The 21,700-nt window shown below is 39.1% G+C and overlaps 1 protein-coding gene across 1 annotated transcript; it reads right to left on the minus strand.

Annotated features, from left to right (window-relative positions):
- Window positions 1–1,976: 1,976 nt before the first annotated feature.
- Window positions 1,977–21,126, minus strand: wnt6a (wingless-type MMTV integration site family, member 6a). The gene is made up of 5 exons (XM_062996828.1): window positions 21,077–21,126; window positions 20,465–20,476; window positions 17,366–17,586; window positions 6,085–6,383; window positions 1,977–2,438 (listed from the first exon to the last, which is right to left on the minus strand). The coding sequence occupies exons 1-5, from the start codon at window positions 21,124–21,126 to the stop codon at window positions 1,977–1,979; spliced, it is 1,044 nt and encodes a 347-aa protein (XP_062852898.1).
- Window positions 21,127–21,700: the final 574 nt, after the last annotated feature.

Consider the following 21,700-nt stretch of genomic DNA (forward strand, 5'->3'; position numbering starts at 1 on the left):
GGACCAGCACTACAAAAACATCTGTAAAGACACTGAAGATTGGAAAATATTTCAAAACTTTGGTTGAAGCACCTGTAAAACCACTGAATGGCAATATTATTTTATAATTATATCATTATATTCTTATATTTCAATACCAAAGAAAGGACGTAGAAAGAAGTATGTAGGCAGTTGTAGCCTAGTGCTTAAGCTGCTGGACTAGTAATTAAAAGGTCACTGGTTTAAGCCACTGTCGGGCCCTTGAGCAAAGCTCTTAACCCTCAATGGCTTAGACTGTGTACTGTCACAGTACTGTAAATCACTTTGGATAAAAGTGTCTGCTAAATGCTGAAAATGAAAGTATGCAAACTATCAAGGAAAATTATTCATTAGTTTATTTATTGTCTGTTTTACCACTGCTTTATCCTGGTCAAGGACACGGTTGGGTGAAAGGCAGGGAACATCCCGGAATGGACGCCAGTTCATCACAGGGCAAACACACACACACTCACACTTGGGACAATTTTAGTTACTCCAATTGGCGTGACTGCATGTCTTTGGACTTGTGAGAGAAAACCGAAGACTGGTTCCACATTGGCAGAGGAGTTATACAAGGCTGCATTTTGTCACCATTTCAACCTGTATGCTAAATATATGAGGGATCTTCAAAAAGTTTCCGCACTTTTATATTTTCATTGGAAATTGTGAGGGTGGGAGGAGTAGTAATTGGTCATGTCTGAGAGACTGAGACAGATCTTATAGTCCGGATTTAGCGCCATCTGATTTCCACCTTTTTGGACTGCTCAAAGAAGCTTTAAGGGGAAGAAGATTTTCATGTGATGATGATGTGAAAGCAGCGGTGCATCAGTGGCTACACGCTCAACCAAAAAAATTTTTTGCTGATGGCATTAAAAAGTTGGTATGACACTGGGAAGGTCTGCATTGGAAGGTGATTATGTAGAAAAGTGATGTTGAATTAAAAAGTGTGGAAACTTTTTGAAGAACCTCTATAATGGGAGAAAGTAGGACTGGAGGAAGATGATTGAAAATTCAAGATTGGTGGAAGACACATCACTAGTCTTGATATGCAGATGACACAAAAATCATAGCAAAAAAATCATTGTTTATTTTTACATAGTGTATAACCATGGTTTGTGAGATAATAACACATATGGAATAACAAAAGCATTTTAAAAACAACAAAGCATACTAATAAATATCATATCTGAAGTCAGGAAAAGTCACACCAGTATAAAAAGTCATTTAGAATTAAACACAGATGCTACCTTTGAATTTTTATCCAGTGACATGTGCACCCACATGTTATAGCACTGTCACTTACAAAATAATGATTGATTTCCCACATAATTGCTTAGGTGAATGAGAAAAGAAGAAATTGCCACCATGTCTACAAGCGACATGAGGAACCCATGAGAAACGAACCTGGAACAACCTCAGTGCCTTTTTTAATTTTGTTTATAAATTTTCTCCCCTTTTTCCCCCAACGTTAGCGTATCCAATCACCCAATTGCATTATGCTTCCTCTCTACTGATGTTCATCTCCACCCTGGTTGAGGAGAGCCGAGACTGACACGTGCAGTAGCCGACTGCATTTTTTCACCTGCATGAGGTGAGTTCATATGTGGATCAGCTTTGTGTACGAAGAGAAACACCCTGATCCCATTATCCCCCGTCTCTGTGCAGGCGCCATCATTCAGCCAGCAGAGGTCGTAATTGCATCAGTTAAGAGGAATCTCCATCTGGCTCCCACACTGTATGAACAACAGCCAATCGTTGTCATGTAGGCACCCAGCCTGCGCCACCTGAGCGCCAGTCAGTGATTTTTTTAAATGAAGTCAGAAAGCTGGACCAGTCAGAGTGTAGTAGGTTGTCTGTTCTTTATTCAGTACAGTATGGTGTTCATATTATTGTGAATGAAGCTTGCAGAAACAGTACAGACATGGTAGATAGAATAAAGACTGGAGTATTAGCAGAATTTAAAGGCAGACGCTGACCTCCTTCTTCACCACACATATCTGACATTGTACCTCGCAGCACCACTGAAACTGGCACAGACAGTTCTCCTCATACTCCAGAGTGTGTACTCCGTGTCCTTTATTACAGCACAACCAATCACAAGCTCCAGATCCCGTCTCTGTACTGTTACACACCCGTCCCTGGGTCCCCTCGGATCCAATCCTACGATTGGCCGTGCAGAAATCGGGAGATTCGTCTGAATAAATGAGACTGTGATCAGTCAGGGGTGGGGCATGTTGGTCCAGAGGGACGAGAGATTTACCGTCATTGCCGCCCATCACGCGAGTCGACGTGTGGAAGCCCTGCATAAGGTGATCTCCAACCTGGCGAAACAAGGGCAGCTTCCTCCAGCAGCTGCGGAGGGTACAGGATCCAGAAAGGCCGTGACATTTACATTCAGTTCTTATGTGGGTCTTGACAGCCTGAATAAACACAGAATATACACACACACACAAGAAGAGATTAGAACATGAAATATACAGAGGGTGTTTCTAACTGAATATTGGTTCCACATAATAATGTCAGATACATAAAGGGAACTTGATTATAAACACACTTTGCACAAACTGCAAAAGCAGTTGTGCAACCAACTGACAAGTCAATTAAGCTAACTTTTAAGTGTCAGAAACACTATGCCATTTACAGTGGTACCTTGAAACTCAATGTCAATTGGTTTTGGGAGGGGCGTTAAGTTTAAAAGGTATTTTTTCCCATAAGGATGTATAGGAAACCTGTTGATGTATAGGAAACCTGTTAATGCATTCCATGGTCCCGTGGAACTGCATATATTTTAGGCTTATGTAAAACAATGGGGTTGTTTTTGACACTTATACACTGAAAATAGCACAAATATAATATAAAAATACTTAAAATAAATTTTAAGAAAATACAAGAAAACCTGCACTTTATCTTTACTTCTTTATTGTTTCCTTACGCTTCTTAATCATGGAGATGCTTAATCTTGGAATACCGTATTCCATTCAGTAAAGGCGCATTCACATGAGAAGCGGCACAATAGCTTTTGCACTGACTGTGCCATTATTTCTTATGGAGTGTGGTGGTGCACAAAGCTTGACGTGACTTATTGTACTAAAACAATGAGTGAGGAATTACATTAGTGGAGAGAACTTATGAGCAGTAATAATTAAGAGAGGTTTAGTGTTCTTGTGTCGTTCTTTTAATACATTAAATTGTGTTAAGCTTTTTTTTTTTAATGATAAGTGTTTTAGGTTCTCTCGAAAAAGCAGATCCTTAAAACACCCCAAGCTATAACACAAGTTTAAAAGTGAAACGGGAGGAAAATCCAGCTAAACATCCAGCTAAACACACATCAATGTGGATGCTTTCAGAGTGGATTTGACGGTTAGTCCACACAAATGCAGATTCATCTCATATTCACACTTTGATGACGTTTCACCGCACCACTCAAGCCAAGCACTGAACAAAGCGGCAGTTATTGACAAAGGGCGTCGAGTTTAGGGGACGTTGAGTTACAAGGTACCACTGTGTATATATAATGTACGCACTTCACATTAAAACCAAAGTTACCATCTCACATCAGTATGGCAAGAGTTTCTACCATTTTTTTCTTTCAACTGCTTCTGTATTAAGGGGGTGACACAACAGATCATACTGTTCCACATACCTGATCTGACACAGTTTTTACACTAGATGCTCTTTGTGCAACCCTCATATTCTTATCCAGGCTTGAGACCAGAACTGAGAGCGCACTGACAAGTGCACCTCTCATTGGCCAGGCTGTTCAGCCAACCCCACAGCTCAAACGTAGCCACACAACCCTGGATCTCAGCAGCAGTCAGCTAGCATGTTTTACAGTTGCACCATCTGAGCGCCCATTATTTAACTTGACTAAATTAAAGGAATGACACTTGAGATAGTGATGAACCACACACTAGTGGCATTCAATCGAGAAGTCACAAAAAATTAAGAAATATGTGGAGTTTCTCCAATCCAAACTCATGCCTTAAGTACCTGGTTTTGTTCCCAGGGGGCACAGTCATGCTGTAACAAAAAAGCACCTTCCCAAACTGTTGCCACAATGTTTAATGAATACATTCCCTTACATATAGTTGATTTCATACACTCCAGTGTCCATATACTTTTGGTCATCTGGTATATGTTCACTTCTTCTATTATTAATAGGAATTTATTTTTATAGACCTATCTGCTATATTGTTTCTTACAGAAACCGTGTCTGGGTGTATCCTAAGATATATTGCAAATCTCTAAAATAAATTTGTGTATCGTACTACTTTCCCTTTCCTAAGTTTCACATACACACACACACACACACACACACACACACACACACACACACATACGAACAACAATAACAAAACAATACTTCAAATCTGTGTGGGAAGTACTTCTTCCATCAGTACACCTAAACACAACCATGTGTTCAAAGCTGCACAACAGTGTTCTACAAGCAGCAGATTTATTTATGTTTATTTTTTATTTATGTAGCTTCTAATAGATATAGAATCATGGTTTAATCTTCACCTTCAGTCAGACTGTCAAAAGTTGCATATTTTTCCTGTGTAATCATGGGTATTCTCCCACCTCCAAAAAATTTACAAGTAAAAAGAGATAATAAAATAAAACAAAACATACAGGGAGTTGATTGTCCGCTTCAATTGTTTCAAGCTGTGAGTGGATTCGAGTTTAATTAAGTAATTTCATTAGTGCATTGTTTAATTCTTCTCAATATTTTACAAATAATAAAATAATTTTGTACAATTTCAGCATCATTAATTGCTTTATCATCACCACACGGCGAGTCCAATTTCATTAGTAAACACTAGGTGCAAGGCACGAACACCCTGGACAGAGCGACAATCCATTGCAGGGCTACCCCCCTTCTTATCCCCCCAAGGATAAGAAGCATCATTTTAGGAAATGACATTTATTCTAAAGCAAATAAATGAAACAGGCCACACCAACTGAAATAGGTGTCACTGTTAGAGTCAAGCAGGCTTTACATCACTAGAGTTTGCTCAAGTGCAACAATAAAAAGATGCCACATGAACAACATTTTTAGCTAAATTAAATTGCCTGTTGACAAGTAAACAGTGGAGATCGTTTAATGCGTCAGTTAATGGTTTCTGCAGGGGCTGTACATTTCTAGAAGCTATACTAGACCTAAAATACTTATTATTACAGAGTTATTATTATGTGGCAGAAATCATAACACCACTGCAAGTGTGATGAATGGATTGTCTGTAGAAAATACAAACAAACAAAGCCAAAACCCTCAGATGCTGTATTGTATCTCCACTGAATTGTAAGCTGCTTTGAATAAATTACCTATCGCATGCTCCCTCTAATGTGTGCGCAGTCCTCGACCCCTTTCTAATTCGTGTGAGACAAATTTCATGCATGAAAGTCACGCACTGTTTTTTTGCGTTTCTTCACTTCTGTACAGGCATCTCCGGCTACTAACTAGGGTCCTTACACTGCATCGAAGAACCCATCCACTTTTATCCCCACCCAGCAGACTTTAGTGGACAATTTTGTCTGCCACAGCCAGCCAGTAGCAGAGCTAAGATTCAAACTCTGGGAGTTTAGAATTCCTGTGCTGGTGTGGTAGTGGAATATCCCAATGTGCCACCTGGGCACCTATATGGGTATCTTGAGCAACTAAGAGGGTACCATCATGGCTTGAAGATGAACTGAAATTTTGGAGCAACATAGGCTGCATCTGGACGACATATTTTTTCACAGACGTCTATGCTTATTTTAACATGACAACGCCAAGGCTGCAGTATCAAAAGGTACGGGTGGTAAACAATCCTGCCTGCAGTCCTGTTGTGTTAGCACACAAGACTACTGAACCACATAAATGTCAAAGTAAATGTACATGAAAACCCTTTTGCTTTCTGATTTTATCAGCATCACACATACTGTCCAAAATTTTGAAAATTGAGTACAGAAATAGATACATAAATTATTTATTATTTAATTAATCACCCAATTACAATTATATGTTCTGTGGTGATTTATTAACTTTAAGAATAAGTGTAGTCAATAAAAATGTGCTTTTCATACCAGTCTTCCTGCCTCATTGTTGTGGAGATCAATCAGGGTCCTGATATCACTTTTGCCCTTCCTCCTCCTGGTGTCCATGAAGTGCCGGGAGATCTTGTAGCCAAAGTCCACATCATCCCCACATCCCCCCCACTCCCAGGGTTGTACAGTGTTTTTACTGTCCATTGTCTGCCCACCAGTTGAGCTCTTAATGGCCACACAGCCACATTGTTGCAGGTCTCCCTGGCTGCAAGCCTGCGTTACTGCATGCAGCACTCCTGCAGCCGTGATGGCATTTACGAATGCCGTCTCTCTAATATCTAAAAAAAAGGAATGAATGAAATTAGTATACACTGAGCCACGTATACCACATATAAAGTCAAACATTAATAATCACTTGCAAAAGACATTTTAATGTCTTCTGCAGTGGTTTTCAATGGCTAAATAATTTGAAAACGGTTTCTTCTTCTATTTCTTCTTCTTTTACTTATTCAACAAGATTTTTTAAGAACTTTATTGAACAACACATAAATACATCAAATCACATCAAATCACAGCCAAAATATAAAATACACAATGAAATTTAGATAATAATTTACTAAAAAATTGATCGAGGTAATAAAAGTAATAACAATAAATATAAAGAAAAATACATACAATTTAATGATTTTTTTATAAACATTCAATGAGAGAAATGTTTTTAAACAGTGTTAAAGTACTTTTTGCCTTCACATTTTTACAGAGTCTATTATTCATAAATTTACAATGAATGTGATATTTGGTTATATTAAGAGATGGTTGACAGTATAAATCCTATCTGAATTCAATATATCACTTTTAAATATCCAAAAAAAAAAAATAAATGCAACTTTTTAATTACAATTTTGGTTAAGTTTCCTATTAATAATATGATTTAAGTCAATCCAAAAGACTGAACAAAATGTGTAGTCCCAAAATAAATGAATAAGGAATTCTTCATATTTGTGACAAAAAAAACATTTAGCATTTATATCATTTTTAAATTTCACAATAGTTTTACTGAGTGGGTAACATCTATGCAGTATTCTTAGAGTTCCTTCCCTTATCTTCTTTGTGATAAAAAAATCCTTGTTAAAAGCCATGTTCATTTCTAATCTATATCATAATATAAATTATTCCAAAAGATTCTTCAAAAAGATTCACTAATGGCCAACGATATACACTGATCAACCATAACATTAAAACCACCTCCTTGTTTCTACACTCACTGTCCATTTTATCAGCTTCACTTACTATATAGAAGCACTTTGTAGTTCTACAATTACTGACTGTAGTCCATCTGTTTCTCTGCATGCTTTGTTAGCCCTGTTTCATGCTGTTCTTCAACGGTCAGGACTCTCCCACTACCACTACAGAGTAGATATTATTTGGTTGGTGGGTCATTCTCAGCACTGCAGTGACACTGACATGGTGGTGGTGTGTTAGTGTGTGTTGTACTGGTATGAGTGGATAAGACTAGGAATAGTCCACCAACCAAAAATATCCAGCCAACAGCGCCCTGTGGGCAGCGTTCTGTGACCACTGATGAAGGTCTAGAAGATGACCAACTCAAACAGCAGCAATAGATGAGCAATCGTCTCTGACTTTACATCTACAAGGTGGACCAACTAGGTAGGAGTGTCTACTAGAGTGGACAGTAAGTGGACACGGTATTTAAAAACTCTAGCAGCGCTGCTGTGTCTGATCCACTCATACCAACACAACACACACTAACACACCACCACCATGTCAGTGTCATTGCAGTGCTGAGAATGATCCACCACCTAAATAATACCTGCTCTGTGGTGATCCTGTGGGGGTCCTGACCATTGAAGAACAGGGTGAGAGCAGGCTAAAAAAGTATGCAGAGAAACAGATGGACTACAGTCAGTAATTGTAGAACTACAAAGTGCTTCTATATGGTAAGTGGAGCTGATAAATTGGACAGTAAGTGTAGAAACAAGGAGGTGGTTTTAATGTTATGGCTGAGTGTATGTGGACATTCCTTCTAATTACATCTATTTCTAACAGATATACAATCAATAATTATAAAGAAGAACCATATGCTCCCAACTTTGTGGCAACCGTCAATAAAGGCTTTTTACTGTTGCAGTATAACTGTGCCCCTCTGCCCAAAGTGAGGTCCATAAAAACATGGTTTGACAAGTTTGGTGTGATCTCAATTCACACACCCTTGTACATATACTGTACATACATACACTAACACACTTACAGTAGATTCTGACACACAATTATGCTTACTCATACATACACACACATACTGTATATACACATGCTCACACACATATGCACACACACACAAACTAACACACATACAGTGTATCACAAAAGTGAGTACACCCCTCACATTTCTGCAAATATTTTATTATATCTTTTCATGGGACAACACTATAGAAATAAAACTTGGATATAAGTTAGAGTAGTCAGTGTACAACTTGTATAGCAGTGTAGATTTACTGTCTTCTGAAAATAACTCAACACACAGCCATTAATGTCTAAATGGCTGGCAACATTAGTGAGTACACCCCACAGTGAACATGTCCAAATTGTGCCCAAAGTGTCAATATTTTGTGTGACCACCATTATTATCCAGCACTGCCTTAACCCTCCTGGGCATGGAATTCACCAGAGCTGCACAGGTTGCTACTGGAATCCTCTTCCACTCCTCCATGATGACATCACGGAGCTGGTGGATGTTAGACACCTTGAACTCCTCCACCTTCCACTTGAGGATGCGCCACAGGTGCTCAATTGGGTTTAGTCCATCACCTTTACCTTCAGCTTCCTCAGCAAGGCAGTTGTCATCTTGGAGGTTGTGTTTGGGGTCGTTATCCTGTTGGAAAACTGCCATGAGGCCCAGTTTTCGAAGGGAGGGGATCATGCTCTGTTTCAGAATGTCACAGTACATGTTGGAATTCATGTTTCCCTCAATGAACTGCAGCTCCCCAGTGCCAGCAACACTCATGCAGCCCAAGACCATGATGCTACCACCACCATGCTTGACTGTAGGCAAGATACAGTTGTCTTGGTACTTCTCACCAGGGCGCCGCCACACATGCTGGACACCATCTGAGCCAAACAAGTTTATCTTGGTCTCGTCAGACCACAGGGCATTCCAGTAATCCATGTTCTTGGACTGCTTGTCTTCAGCAAACTGTTTGCGGGCTTTCTTGTGCGTCAGCTTCCTTCTGGGATGACGACCGTGCAGACCGAGTTGATGCAGTGTGCGGCGTATGGTCTGAGCACTGACAGGCTGACCTCCCACGTCTTCAACCTCTGCAGCAATGCTGGCAGCACTCATGTGTCTATTTTTTAAAGCCAACCTCTGGATATGACGCCGAACACGTGGACTCAACTTCTTTGGTCGACCCTGGCGAAGCCTGTTCCGAGTGGAACCTGTCCTGGAAAACCGCTGTATGACCTTGGCCACCATGCTGTAGCTCAGTTTCAGGGTGTTAGCAATCTTCTTATAGCCCAGGCCATCTTTGTGGACAGCAACAATTCTATTTCTCACATCCTCAGAGAGTTCTTTGCCATGAGGTGCCATGTTGAATATCCAGTGGCCAGTATGAGAGAATTGTACCCAAAACACCAAATTTAACAGCCCTGCTCCCCATTTACACCTGGGACCTTGACACATGACACCAGGGAGGGACAACGACACATTTGGGCACAATTTGGACATGTTCACTGTGGGGTGTACTCACTTATGTTGCCAGCTATTTAGACATTAATGGCTGTGTGTTGAGTTATTTTCAGAAGACAGTAAATCTACACTGCTATACAAGCTGTACACTGACTACTCTAAGTTATATCCAAGTTTCATGTCTATAGTGTTGTCCCATGAAAAGATATAATGAAATATTTGCAGAAATGTGAGGGGTGTACTCACTTTTGTGATACACTGTACACTCACATACACACATACACACTCACATTGCACACACTGTGATCCACATATATTTACACACTCATACGAACATACACACACACACAACCAAACACGGTCATGTTCCCTGGACTCTGACAACCGCAATATTGCATTTTTGCACCTTATTCTTTTTATATCTCTGCAGCTAGAATCAGAATATGTTTTTTTTACCTCAACTATTATTTACTCAGTACCATGTACTGGCCAACACTACACTTGTCTCTAGTCTTGTATTTCTTAAATACTTTTTAGATTAGAAATGTCTTTTGTATTTATTGTAGGCCTTTATATATTGTATACATTGTACTCTTTTTTATCTACACTGTGTATATTGTTTTGACTTGCACTTTTTGTTCTATGTTGCTCCCTGGTCCTGGAGGAACGTTGTTTCGTTTCAATATGTACTTGTATAAAGCTGAAATGACAATAAAGCCTGTTTTGAACTCTCTTGAACTCCATAAAACACAATTGGGATAAATTTGAATGCTAATCAGTGGAGATTATTATAGCATTAGGGGGGAGAGGGCATCTCCACATTAATGTTTATGGTTTAGGAATGGGATGTGCAACATGTTTATGGTAAGGTGTCCACATATTTTTGGTTATACAGGGCATGTCCACACCTAGTAGACAGAAATACAATCCTAACCACAAACTCAAAATGAATAATTAAAGACAGTTGATTGACAATTAATGACATGATTTATAATTCTACACCCTTCCCTTTCATCCTAGCTGCACATACTGAATATATAAAGCATTTCTTTATAAACCTGTGTGAATACACATTCCTTACACACGTCTTGTTTAGACCTGCCTAAATGCAGCTTTAGTTTTGTGCTTTCTTCTGCAAGAACCAAAGGGGTCCTCCAAGACACTAATTATTGGTGTCAAATTGACATGCGTCACATTCCATTTATCAGAGCTGAGCAAACTGCTGAACTAATGCATGTCACGTTTCTGACAGATGTGTTAATACAGGTGTGCAGTGGGGAGAGAAAGAGGCCCAGTTCTTACAAAAAAAAGCATAGTGCCTGAACTCAGAGACCACCTGAGATAGACCACCTGTTCCAGTGGACATTTGTGTGTTGAAATGAACTGCTGTTTAAGCCAGGAGAATACTGTATAGTAAAATTCTGCCTTCTTATGGTGAACAAGAGAACTACACATTGCCTCTGAGCCTGTTGCACAATCAGAGGATTAGCAGTTATCCCCTGTGTTTTTATAATTTATAACACACCCTTGTTTGCTTAAACCATGAAATATGTGTAACACTTTTCAGGGGTGACATAAAGAGGGGGAGGTGTATATGAATCGAAGGGCTATACCCTCCTGGAACCATTTATTCTTTAAGTGAGTGTGGAAATAGTGGATTAGTTTTGTGGCCAGGGGCCACAGATGCCCTACAAAGGAACGAGTGTGCGTACCAAAAGAGACAATAGCAAAAGTTTAAATAATTCACTTTTTAAAATATAAATTAGATAGCTTGTATTAAGGTTGCACTGAAAGGTCCTGAAGAGTTTTGCAGGTTCAAAACAAACAGAGTTTTCTCTAAGTATGTGTTCTTTTCCTTCCTCTCAAAACATATAAAAACTGCTCTAATCTGTGTAGTTGTTGTTCTTGATGTTTTCTGGTCTTTTTGAGACACTACTGGCTTCACTTTTACCTTTTTTACTCACTCAAAGAGTACGTTTTAAGCTTGTGTAGCAGACCTGTCCAGGGATGATTAATGGTTTGATAAACTTTCCATTTATGGATTATAAAACTACATACCTGTTGTCCCCATTCTGACTTCTTTAATTTTTGGCTGTACCAATGAACTGAACATTGGGGTGGCTGGGAAGAGCCCCCCTCTCAGGGCAGGGAAAAAGGGGGGCCCTGACACTGTAAAACATTACTGCAATATGAACTTACTGGAACACTGGCAAATCCTAACGTTACACAAAGCTAGTGAGCAGAACATGTATACAGTGGTACCTTGTTACTCAACGTCCCCTAAACTCGAAATTTTTAAAACTCGACCCTTGGTCAAGAAATTTACCATTAAACTTACCGTTTCCCTTAAACTTGACGTGTGTGTGACTGTCGTTTTGTTTAGTGCTCGGAATATGGAGGTAAATATGTAGCAAAAGTTTTGCACCTGTAAAAAAAAATCTGTAACTGTGAAAAAGATTTGTACCTGTAAAAAATAAATGTGTAACTGTAAAAAAAATCTGTAAAATTTTTATCTGTAAAAATAAAATCTGTAACTGTAAAAAAGATTTGTACCTGTAAAAATAAAATCTGTAACTGTAAAAACGATTTGTAACTGTAAAAAATAAATTTGTACTTTTATTTTCGATGTGAGAATAAAAACATTGCAGCACAGTTTCAAATCTGCCCGCCACGAGTTTTGCAACAAATATCTCAGTCAGCGTGTTGCAAAACTGATCTGTACCTGTAGCTGCAGGGGCGGGGCTTAGAGGCGCAGGGGGCGGGACTACTGGGAAGATAGACGTAATTACCGACCAATCAAAAGAGCTTGTTTGTAGAGCAGCAAGAAGCCTGTCAATCACAAAGTTTCATTGTAGTTGGATCAGAACATCATAACTCACGTTATAACTTCCTTATTAGTGTTGCTGTGGGTTTTATGTTGGATGTTGCTGCGTGTTGTCTGCTAGTTAATGTGTTAATGCGTTTAACCCTGCTAGTTTTATACTGGACATATTGGACATTCGTCTGACATTCGAGTTTCTTTCATCTCGTTCTCGGCTAATAAACATTCAAAAGCGAATAAACCTGCACGAACTGACTCTGCAGTAAACAAAGCACAAACTACAATCTAATATGTTTTTAAAAGTCTTTCTGTTTATTTTTATTTAACGCTATTTCGTGATTGTGAGCTTTATCTGCCTTGAAAAGCCAAGGGAGCCTCTCAAAAGTGCATAAAGCCAGGTTATAGTTCTGTATTACCTAGTGACATGTACCATTCACCACAACTGTATTAAGTCCTAAAGAAATCTAAACAAACATTTTAATGTAATAAGCAATGTAAATTGCAATGAAAAATTTCTATATTTCATTCTTTATTATTATACTATAGGACTTTGTATGATTTATCACTGCTGTAAGACTATTATGTAAAATAGTGAGTAGTGCAAGTGACATGGTAACTACTACAACCTTTTTTGTATAAAAATGTACGTTTTTATTTTATTATTTATTACTATACCCACACTGTAGAGCTTTTTTCTGTAATTTAGGGGTAGTAGGTGGTGCATGTCACTACATTGCTTATTACATTAAAATGTTTGTTTAGATTTCTTTAGGACTTAATACAGTTGTGGTGAATGGTACATGTCACTAGGTAATACAGAACTATAACCTGGCTTTATGCACTTTTGAGAGGCTCCCTTGGCTTTTCAAGGCAGATAAAGCTCACAATCACGAAATAGCGTTAAATAAAAATAAACAGAAAGACTTTTAAAAACATATTAGATTGTAGTTTGTGCTTTGTTTACTGCAGAGTCAGTTCGTGCAGGTTTATTCGCTTTTGAATGTTTATTAGCCGAGAACGAGATGAAAGAAACTCGAATGTCAGACGAATGTCCAATATGTCCAGTATAAAACTAGCAGGGTTAAACGCATTAACACATTAACTAGCAGACAACACGCAGCAACATCCAACATAAAACCCACAGCAACACTAATAAGGAAGTTATAACGTGAGTTATGATGTTCTGATCCAACTACAATGAAACTTTGTGATTGACAGGCTTCTTGCTGCTCTACAAACAAGCTCTTTTGATTGGTCGGTAATTACGTCTATCTCCCCAGTAGTCCCGCCCCCTGCGCCTCTAAGCCCCGCCCCTGCAGCTACAGGTACAGATCAGTTTTGCAACACGCTGACTGAGATATTTGTTGCAAAACTCGTGGCGGGCAGATTTGAAACTGTGCTGCAATGTTTTTATTCTCACATCGAAAATAAAAGTACAAATTTATTTTTTACAGGTACAAATCGTTTTTACAGTTACAGATTTTATTTTTACAGATAAAAATTTTACAGATTTTTTTTACAGTTACACATTTATTTTTTACAGGTGCAAATCTTTTTCACAGTTACAGATTTTTTTTACAGTTACACATTTATTTTTTACAGGTGCAAATCTTTTTCACAGTTACAGATTTTTTTTACAGTTACACATTTATTTTTTACAGGTGCAAATCTTTTTCACAGTTACAGATTTTTTTTTTACAGGTGCAAAACTTTTGCTACATATTTACCTCCATATCGGAATAACCATCAGATTCACTCTGAAAGCTTTACATGTGTCTGTGTGTAGCTGGATTTTTCCTCATTGTTTCACTTTTAAACTTGTGTTATAGCTCAGGCTGCTGAGAAATTGTAAGAATTAGCTTTTCCGAGAGAGTCTAAAACGCTTATTACGTAAAATAAAATGGCTTAATGTGTTAAATGAATGACACAGAAACACTAAACCTCTCTTAATTATTACTTGTCATATGTTCTCTCCACTACTGAAATTCTTTGCTTGTTGTTTTAGTACAATAAGTCACGTTAAGCTTTCTTTATGTTAAGCGTTGTTCGTACAGCCTGAGTAGCTTGTATCGCACCATATCAAACAGTTCGTCTCATTGAAGGACCTTTGAAAAGGTCAGCGGCAAACTAAGCAGCCTAAACTCGACGCCACTCCCAGAACCAACTGACCTCAAGTTTTAAGGTACCACTGTATTTGTTATTAGTACATCAGTATATATATATATATTTATTTATTTTTTTTTGTAATTTTTTTTTTTTCTAAAGCAATGTTTTTAAAATGTAATGTAACACATTGGAAGTTTACTCATTAGAATAGCCACATCAGCTTAATTTACATTTAAATTTTTGGCATTTAGCAGACGTAAAGTTATGACTGAACATAATTCTGAGCAATTGAGGGTTAAAGGCCTTGCTCAGGGGCCCAACAGTGGCTACTTGGCAGTGGTGGGATTTGAACCGGCAGCCTTTTGATTACTACTCCAGTACCTTAACCACTGAGCTATCACTGCCCTAAATCAACTAAAAAAGCAACTAAATCACATTGTGTGTTATCAGATGGTAAAACACAAACAAACTATCTTAACAAATCCCATTAGGACTAAAGACAAGGATACTAAAGTCCCCAAGCTCCTGGTGTAGTATGCTAAATTGCTAAAGCTAAAAAGCTGTGTGTAATAGTATACTGGACATTACATAGTAAATCCATACTAACAGGTGTAGAGCACAAATTTAGCATAATATGTCAAGCTGTTATTACTACTTATTACTATTTTATCAGAATTATTTTAAAGAGACTTACATTTATGGCGATTTATCACACACTGAAAGTTTTATTAAAAAAAAAATGGATTCTATTTTTATAACATCCGTCTGTTCCTCTTGACACGATTGACACATACCTATTTTAGTCACGTGGTACTAGGGATGTAACGATGCACCACAAGACAGTTAAAAATCGGTGCACATGTGTTATGATTCGAATCGGTTATTCATTTAAGTTGAATCGATATTCACTTTAAACAGCAGAGGGCACTGGTGCTATTCACCTCGCCTGGTTGACAGCACTTCACAAAGTTGCCAGGTAGGGGATTTTCCAGCCAAATGTATTTATGTGAGGATACTTTCTTTTTTTCCCAATTTTTTCCCCCAATCTAGTCGTGTCCAATTACCCTGATTGCGTCCTCTATACTGATTCGACCCTTCGCCGCTGACTGAGGACGCCTCTCAACTGACATACTCCAGCACATACAGTCAGTACAGACTGCATTTTTCACCTGCACGAGTCGAGTTCATACACTTGACGGGCACTATTTACTGAGGGCCACACCCCCATCAGCATTATTCCTCAGCCCTGTTCAGGCGCCATCAGTCAGCCAGCAGGGGCCGCAGTCGCACCAGTTATGAGGACCCATGATCAGACTTTCTTACCCTCTAACCCTGAACAACAGCCAATCGTTGTTCATGCTGTCGCCCAGCCCAGTCGGAAAGGCAGAGCTGAGATTCGATATGATGTATTCGAAACCCCAACTCTGGTGCGCTAGCGTACTTTACCGCTGCACCACCTGAGCGGTCTGAGGATACTTTCTTTATTTGTATTATTCATTTATTTACATAATGTTGGATTTGTTTTAAAATTTCATATTAATAATAAAATATAATCATAATAAAATATAATATTTTCATATACACAATAAGCATTATTTGGCTTAGTTTGTACCTACCTCAGAAATAAAAGAGCATTCATTATTTAGATAAATAAAAGATAAGCACAAATACAGTATTTTATTTTATTTTGTTTAAAAGAGAAATAATAAAAGGAAACTTCAATTTGATTTTGTTTAAAAAAATCGGGGAAAAAATAGTTTCGTGAATCGTATCGCATCATGGGTAGAGTGTATCGTTACATCCCTAAAAAAAAAATCATGTCCACAAGCTAGCTAAAATGAGCAAAAAAAAAATGTCTGAGAATTCCCACTGATTTTCCATTATTGGTGATTAGTATTGTTATGCATTCTGTGTTTTTTTCCACTATGCTCGTCGTATAATTTTATTTTAAATTCTCCTGCCCCACCGGTCTGTGAAATTGTATCTTATATGACACTCGTCTGTGGTGCAAAAAAGGTTGGGGACCGCTGATCTAACAAACTTTACCAGAGCTAATGAAGTAGGACATTTGGCAGAAATTCCCCCCAGGTGAGAGGGAATATTATATGCAGTACTGAAACGCATTGACGTATTGTTTTGAAGAGGACTTGCAAAGTGTCTTAAACCCAAACATGTCTGACTAAGCTGTGACTAATCCTAGACTAAGCAGTGTGTTGATCCTTTGTAATCAAGCATGGCTGTGCATCAGAAAATCTCTGAGAAAATGCTGCAGACGCTCTTTCTGGGAATTAAATCAGATTTCATTTCTGGGTGGATTTAGTTTTCACTTGCAGACAACTCTGTTGCAAGGTGGTCTTTCGGACATTTTATGAAATGTTTGGGAACAGTTCCAGACCATTATGGGAAAAGCTGTGTTTTGTATAATAAGCAGAAAGACACAATTCCTACAAGGGTAATAAAAAAACAATATATGAAGCAGTAATCCTTCACCTCAAAGAAATTAAACGTTTGCCATCTAAAAGGGATTACAGACCCTCCAAATTACACAGGTGTTGTTCAGACCTGTCTACACCTGGTTTACATAAAACCAATGTTTTGAAAATCCATCATTTCCTGGAACTCTAACTCTCATGTTTTGCCCAACTGGGAGCATAACGGCACGTAGCTACATGACTGAAAGTACAGCTTACCTTGCTGTATGATTTTTCCTAGACTCCTGCTATGGTTTGTGCAGTTCCAGCGTTGTTGCCGAAACTGGTGTTGGCATTCGCGTATGCCCAGTCGTGCCCCTTTGGCCACTTCTTGGATGATTTCAGGCTGGTTTTGGCACAGTTCAGCATAAGCGCCCCCTGTGAGCTTACTTCTCCTGCAGATGCTGTTAGGGTCCATTACGAGAGAATTGCCCATCACACTGCAGTTAGTGGTGTGGAAGAGTAAAGTTATTATCATAACATTAGAAATGTCTGTAATATACATTTTGTATATAATAAACAGTCATCTAGTGTATGTTGGTATACCAGTACTGCAAGGTAGTCTAGTCTACAGTCTAGATTTATGAAGCAAAGTTGCACATTTATGCCATTAGAATCAGATGTGTGTCAGATAACCACTGCAAAGACGGCCCAGTAGACAAGCAGTGTTGAAAATACAAGAAACTTTAGTCTAAATTGTTTAAAAATGGTCTCATAATATTACAACCCCAAATCAGAAAAAGTTGGGACAGTATGGAAAATGCAAATAAAATAAAAATGCAGTGTTCCTTACATTTACTTTGATTTTAATTGATTGCAGACAGGATGAACCTGAGATATTTTATGTTTTGTCTGCTTAACTCATTTCATTTATTAATATACCTCCATTTCTGCATTTCAGACCTGCAACACATTCCAAAAAAAGTTGGGACTGGGATAATTTAGGGCTAGTAATGAGGTGAAAAAACTACACAATGATGTGATTCCAAACAGGTGACGTCAACAAGTGATTGGTACAAAAGCAGCATCCAGGAAAGGCTGAGTCTTTGATGAGCAAAGATGATCAGAGGATCTCCAGTTTGTCAACAAATGTGTGAGAAAATTTTTGAAATGTTTAAAAACAATGTACCTCAAAGAAAGATTGGAAGGGATTTGCATATTGCGCCCTCTACAGTGCATAATATCATTAAACCATTCAAGGAATGGGGAGGAATTTCAGTGTGGAAAGGCCAAGATGCAAGCCTAAGCTGAACGCCCGTGATCTTCGATCCCTCAGACAGCTCTGCATCAAGAACCATCACTCAACAATAGCTGATATAACCACATTGGTGAGGGATTACTTTGGCAAACCTTTGTCAAGCTCTACAATACAGAGTTACATGCACAAATGACACTTAAAACTTTACTGTGCAAAAAAGAAGCCTTATGTTAACCATGTCCTGAACTAGCGTCGGCTTCTCTGGACTCGGAGGCATCTAGGATGGACCATCACACAGTGGAAACGTGTAATGAGGTCAGATCAATCTGCATTCCAGGTCTTTTTTGGAAAAAATGGACGCCGTGTGCTCTGGACCAACGACGAAACGAACAGTGCAGACTGTTTTCAGCAAGTCCAAAAGCCAAGGTCTGTCATGGTATGGGGCTGTGTCAGTGCATCTTTTCCAGGGATGCCCATGCATTTTTCAACAAGACAATGCAAAACGACATGCTGCACACATTACAAAGGCATGGCTGCGAAAGAAGAGGGTACGGGTACTGGACTGACCTGGCTGCAGTTCTAACCTGACCCTAACAGAGAACGTATTAAGAGAACGTATTATCCTGGTCAGGGTCACAGTGGGTGCAATTCACTGGGCAAAAGGTAGGATACACCACACAGAAACTGTGAGGACATTAAAGCTCCACACAGAAAGAACCCCAATCGCTTCAGCTGGGAATCGAATCCAGGACCTTCTTGTTGTGAGGCAAGAGTGCTTCCCACCGAGCTACTGTGCTACGTATAATGCAACACCGACAGCCCTGTACTGTTGCACATCTTAAGACGTGTTTGCAGGAAGAATGGGACAAAATAACACCTGAAACACTAAATCACTTAATATTCTTTTTGGCAACATTACAAAGTGGTAAATGCTTTACTGTCCCAACTTTTTGAAATGTGTCGCAGGCCTGAAATGCAGTAATGGATGTATATTAACAAATGAAATGAAGTTGACCAGACCAAATATAAAATGGGTTCATACGGGTTCAACACTTCTTTTTATTTTTATTCCATTTTCACCAACTGCTTTATCCTGGTCAGGGTTGCGGTGTGTCCTGTTTCCCCAGAATGACTGGGTGCAATGCAGTAACACACCCCAGACAGGACGCCAATCCATCGCGGGGCATCTGCCACCCTCCTATCCCAAACATAGCCTATGATGTGTGTATGTAGACACCCAACTGGCCAATAGCACCTCTGAGGATTTGAACCTTGGATCCCAGCGGTAGTGGGCTAGCGCAACTTACCCCTGCCCAACTGGATTGCCTATTAGTCAATAATAATGGGACTGAATAAATAATGAATAAATAACTTGTTTTAAAAGCTATACCTACCATACAGATAGACATTGTGGGTATACAATTCCTACAATTATCTATTGCTCTGTATACTTTGTCATTTACCTGTGGCATATTTATTAACTGATAGCTACCCCTACAGGACCCCCATTGACCAGATGTTATTTGAGTGTTAGCCTATTGAATGAACGCAGTACTGTTCTGGTGTGTGGCACTGTCGCCTTACAGCAAAAAGGTCCTGGATTCAATTCCCAGGTGCAGCGGTCCGGGCCCTTAATGTGTGGAGTTTGCATGTTCTCCCTGTGTCTGCGTGGGTTTCCTCCGGGATCTCCGGTTTTACTCCCACAGTCCAAAGACATGCAAGTGTCCGAAATTAAAAAAGACTTGAACTGATGAATCATGTGCAACGAAAGATTACCTGTACTGTCATGAATGTAACCAAAGTGTGTAAAACATGATGTTAAAATCCTAAAACATAAATTATAAATTATGGTATCTGTGTATCAGGTGCCTAAGTGTTGTTGGGTTTGATACCCTGTCCTTAATATGTGAATAGATGTATATACAGTATGAATGTTTAGAGATACACTGATCAGCTATAACATTAAAACCACCTCCTTGTTTCTACACTCACTGTCCATTTTATCAGCTTCACTTACCATATAGAAGCACTTTGTAGTTCTACAATTACTGACTGTAGTCCATCTATTTCTCTACATACCTTTTTAGCCTGCTTTCACCCTCTTCTTCAATGGTCAGGACCACCACAGAGCATGTATTACTTAGGTGGTGGATCATTCTCAGCACAGTGGTGTGTTAGTGTGTGTTGTGCTGGTATGAGTGGATAAGACCACTCACTGTCCACTCTATTAGACACTCCTACCTAGTTGGTCCATTTTGTAGATGTAAAGTCAGAGACGATCGCTCATCTATTGATGCTGTTTGAGTTGGTCATCTTCTAGACCTTCATCAGTGGTCACAGGACGCTGCCCACAGGGAGCTGTTGGCTGGATATATTTTTAGTTAATGGACTATTAGTGAGGTGTTTAAAAACCGGCACAACACACACTAACACACCACCACCATGTCAGTGTCACTGCAGTGCTGAGAATGATCCACCACCCAAATAATACCTGCTCTGTGGTGGTCCTGGGAGAGTCCTGACTATTGAAGAACAGCATGAAAGGGGGCCAACAAAGCATGCGGAGAAACAGATGGACTACAGTCAGTAATTGTAGAACTACAGTGCTTCTATATGGTAAGTGGAGCTGATAAAATGGACTGGATGTAGAAACAAGGAGGTGGTTTTAATGTTATGGCTGCTGTATATGCATGTTGTTGACTTACCGGTACAAGTGAAATATGTTGAAAGGTCCGGTGAGTGTGAACACCAGAAGAAGTTGCACTTGAGTTAGAAGCATCATCCAGGAGAATGGTTTAGAATATATAAAATCCACCTGTAGCTCTCTTATATAGGTGATCGTGGATAGTGTTGAACTTTAGAGATTTCATCTTTTCAACCCCCAGAGCAGAGAAACACTTGTAGAATCCACAGCATGTAAACAAGAGTGCAGAGAGACAGAGAGACGAGTGCGCACTGCAGTGCCAGCAAAGAGCGCAAATTTATCACATACTCCAATCATACAGCGTCTTTAGAATAGGCTGTTTTTGTGTTTTTGACTTTTCTTGAGCCTTTTCTTTTTTACCTTTGCTTTTGAAAGCCTGCTAGTTGTCCAGCAATAAACAATTCCAGCGTAGTAGTGAAATTGCGCACAGTTCAACCTTGTTGCGCCTGCTCGCAGTCTGCAGGCGTTCAACAGAAAATCAGTCTGAAACTAAGTTTGACATTCACTTGCTCACTCACCTCAGAACCCAGCGACCCTCCTTTTTCTGTTTTGGGGTGGAAAAAAAAACCTCACTGGCGCAGTTGTGCCAAAAAAAGAAGAGATTTGTCTTTCTTTTTAACTGTCAGCAGAACTCGTGTTTAGTTTTGTGCGT

The sequence above is a fragment of the Trichomycterus rosablanca genome, chromosome 6 (assembly GCF_030014385.1).
Source record: "Trichomycterus rosablanca isolate fTriRos1 chromosome 6, fTriRos1.hap1, whole genome shotgun sequence".
Lineage (NCBI taxonomy): Eukaryota > Metazoa > Chordata > Actinopteri > Siluriformes > Trichomycteridae > Trichomycterus > Trichomycterus rosablanca.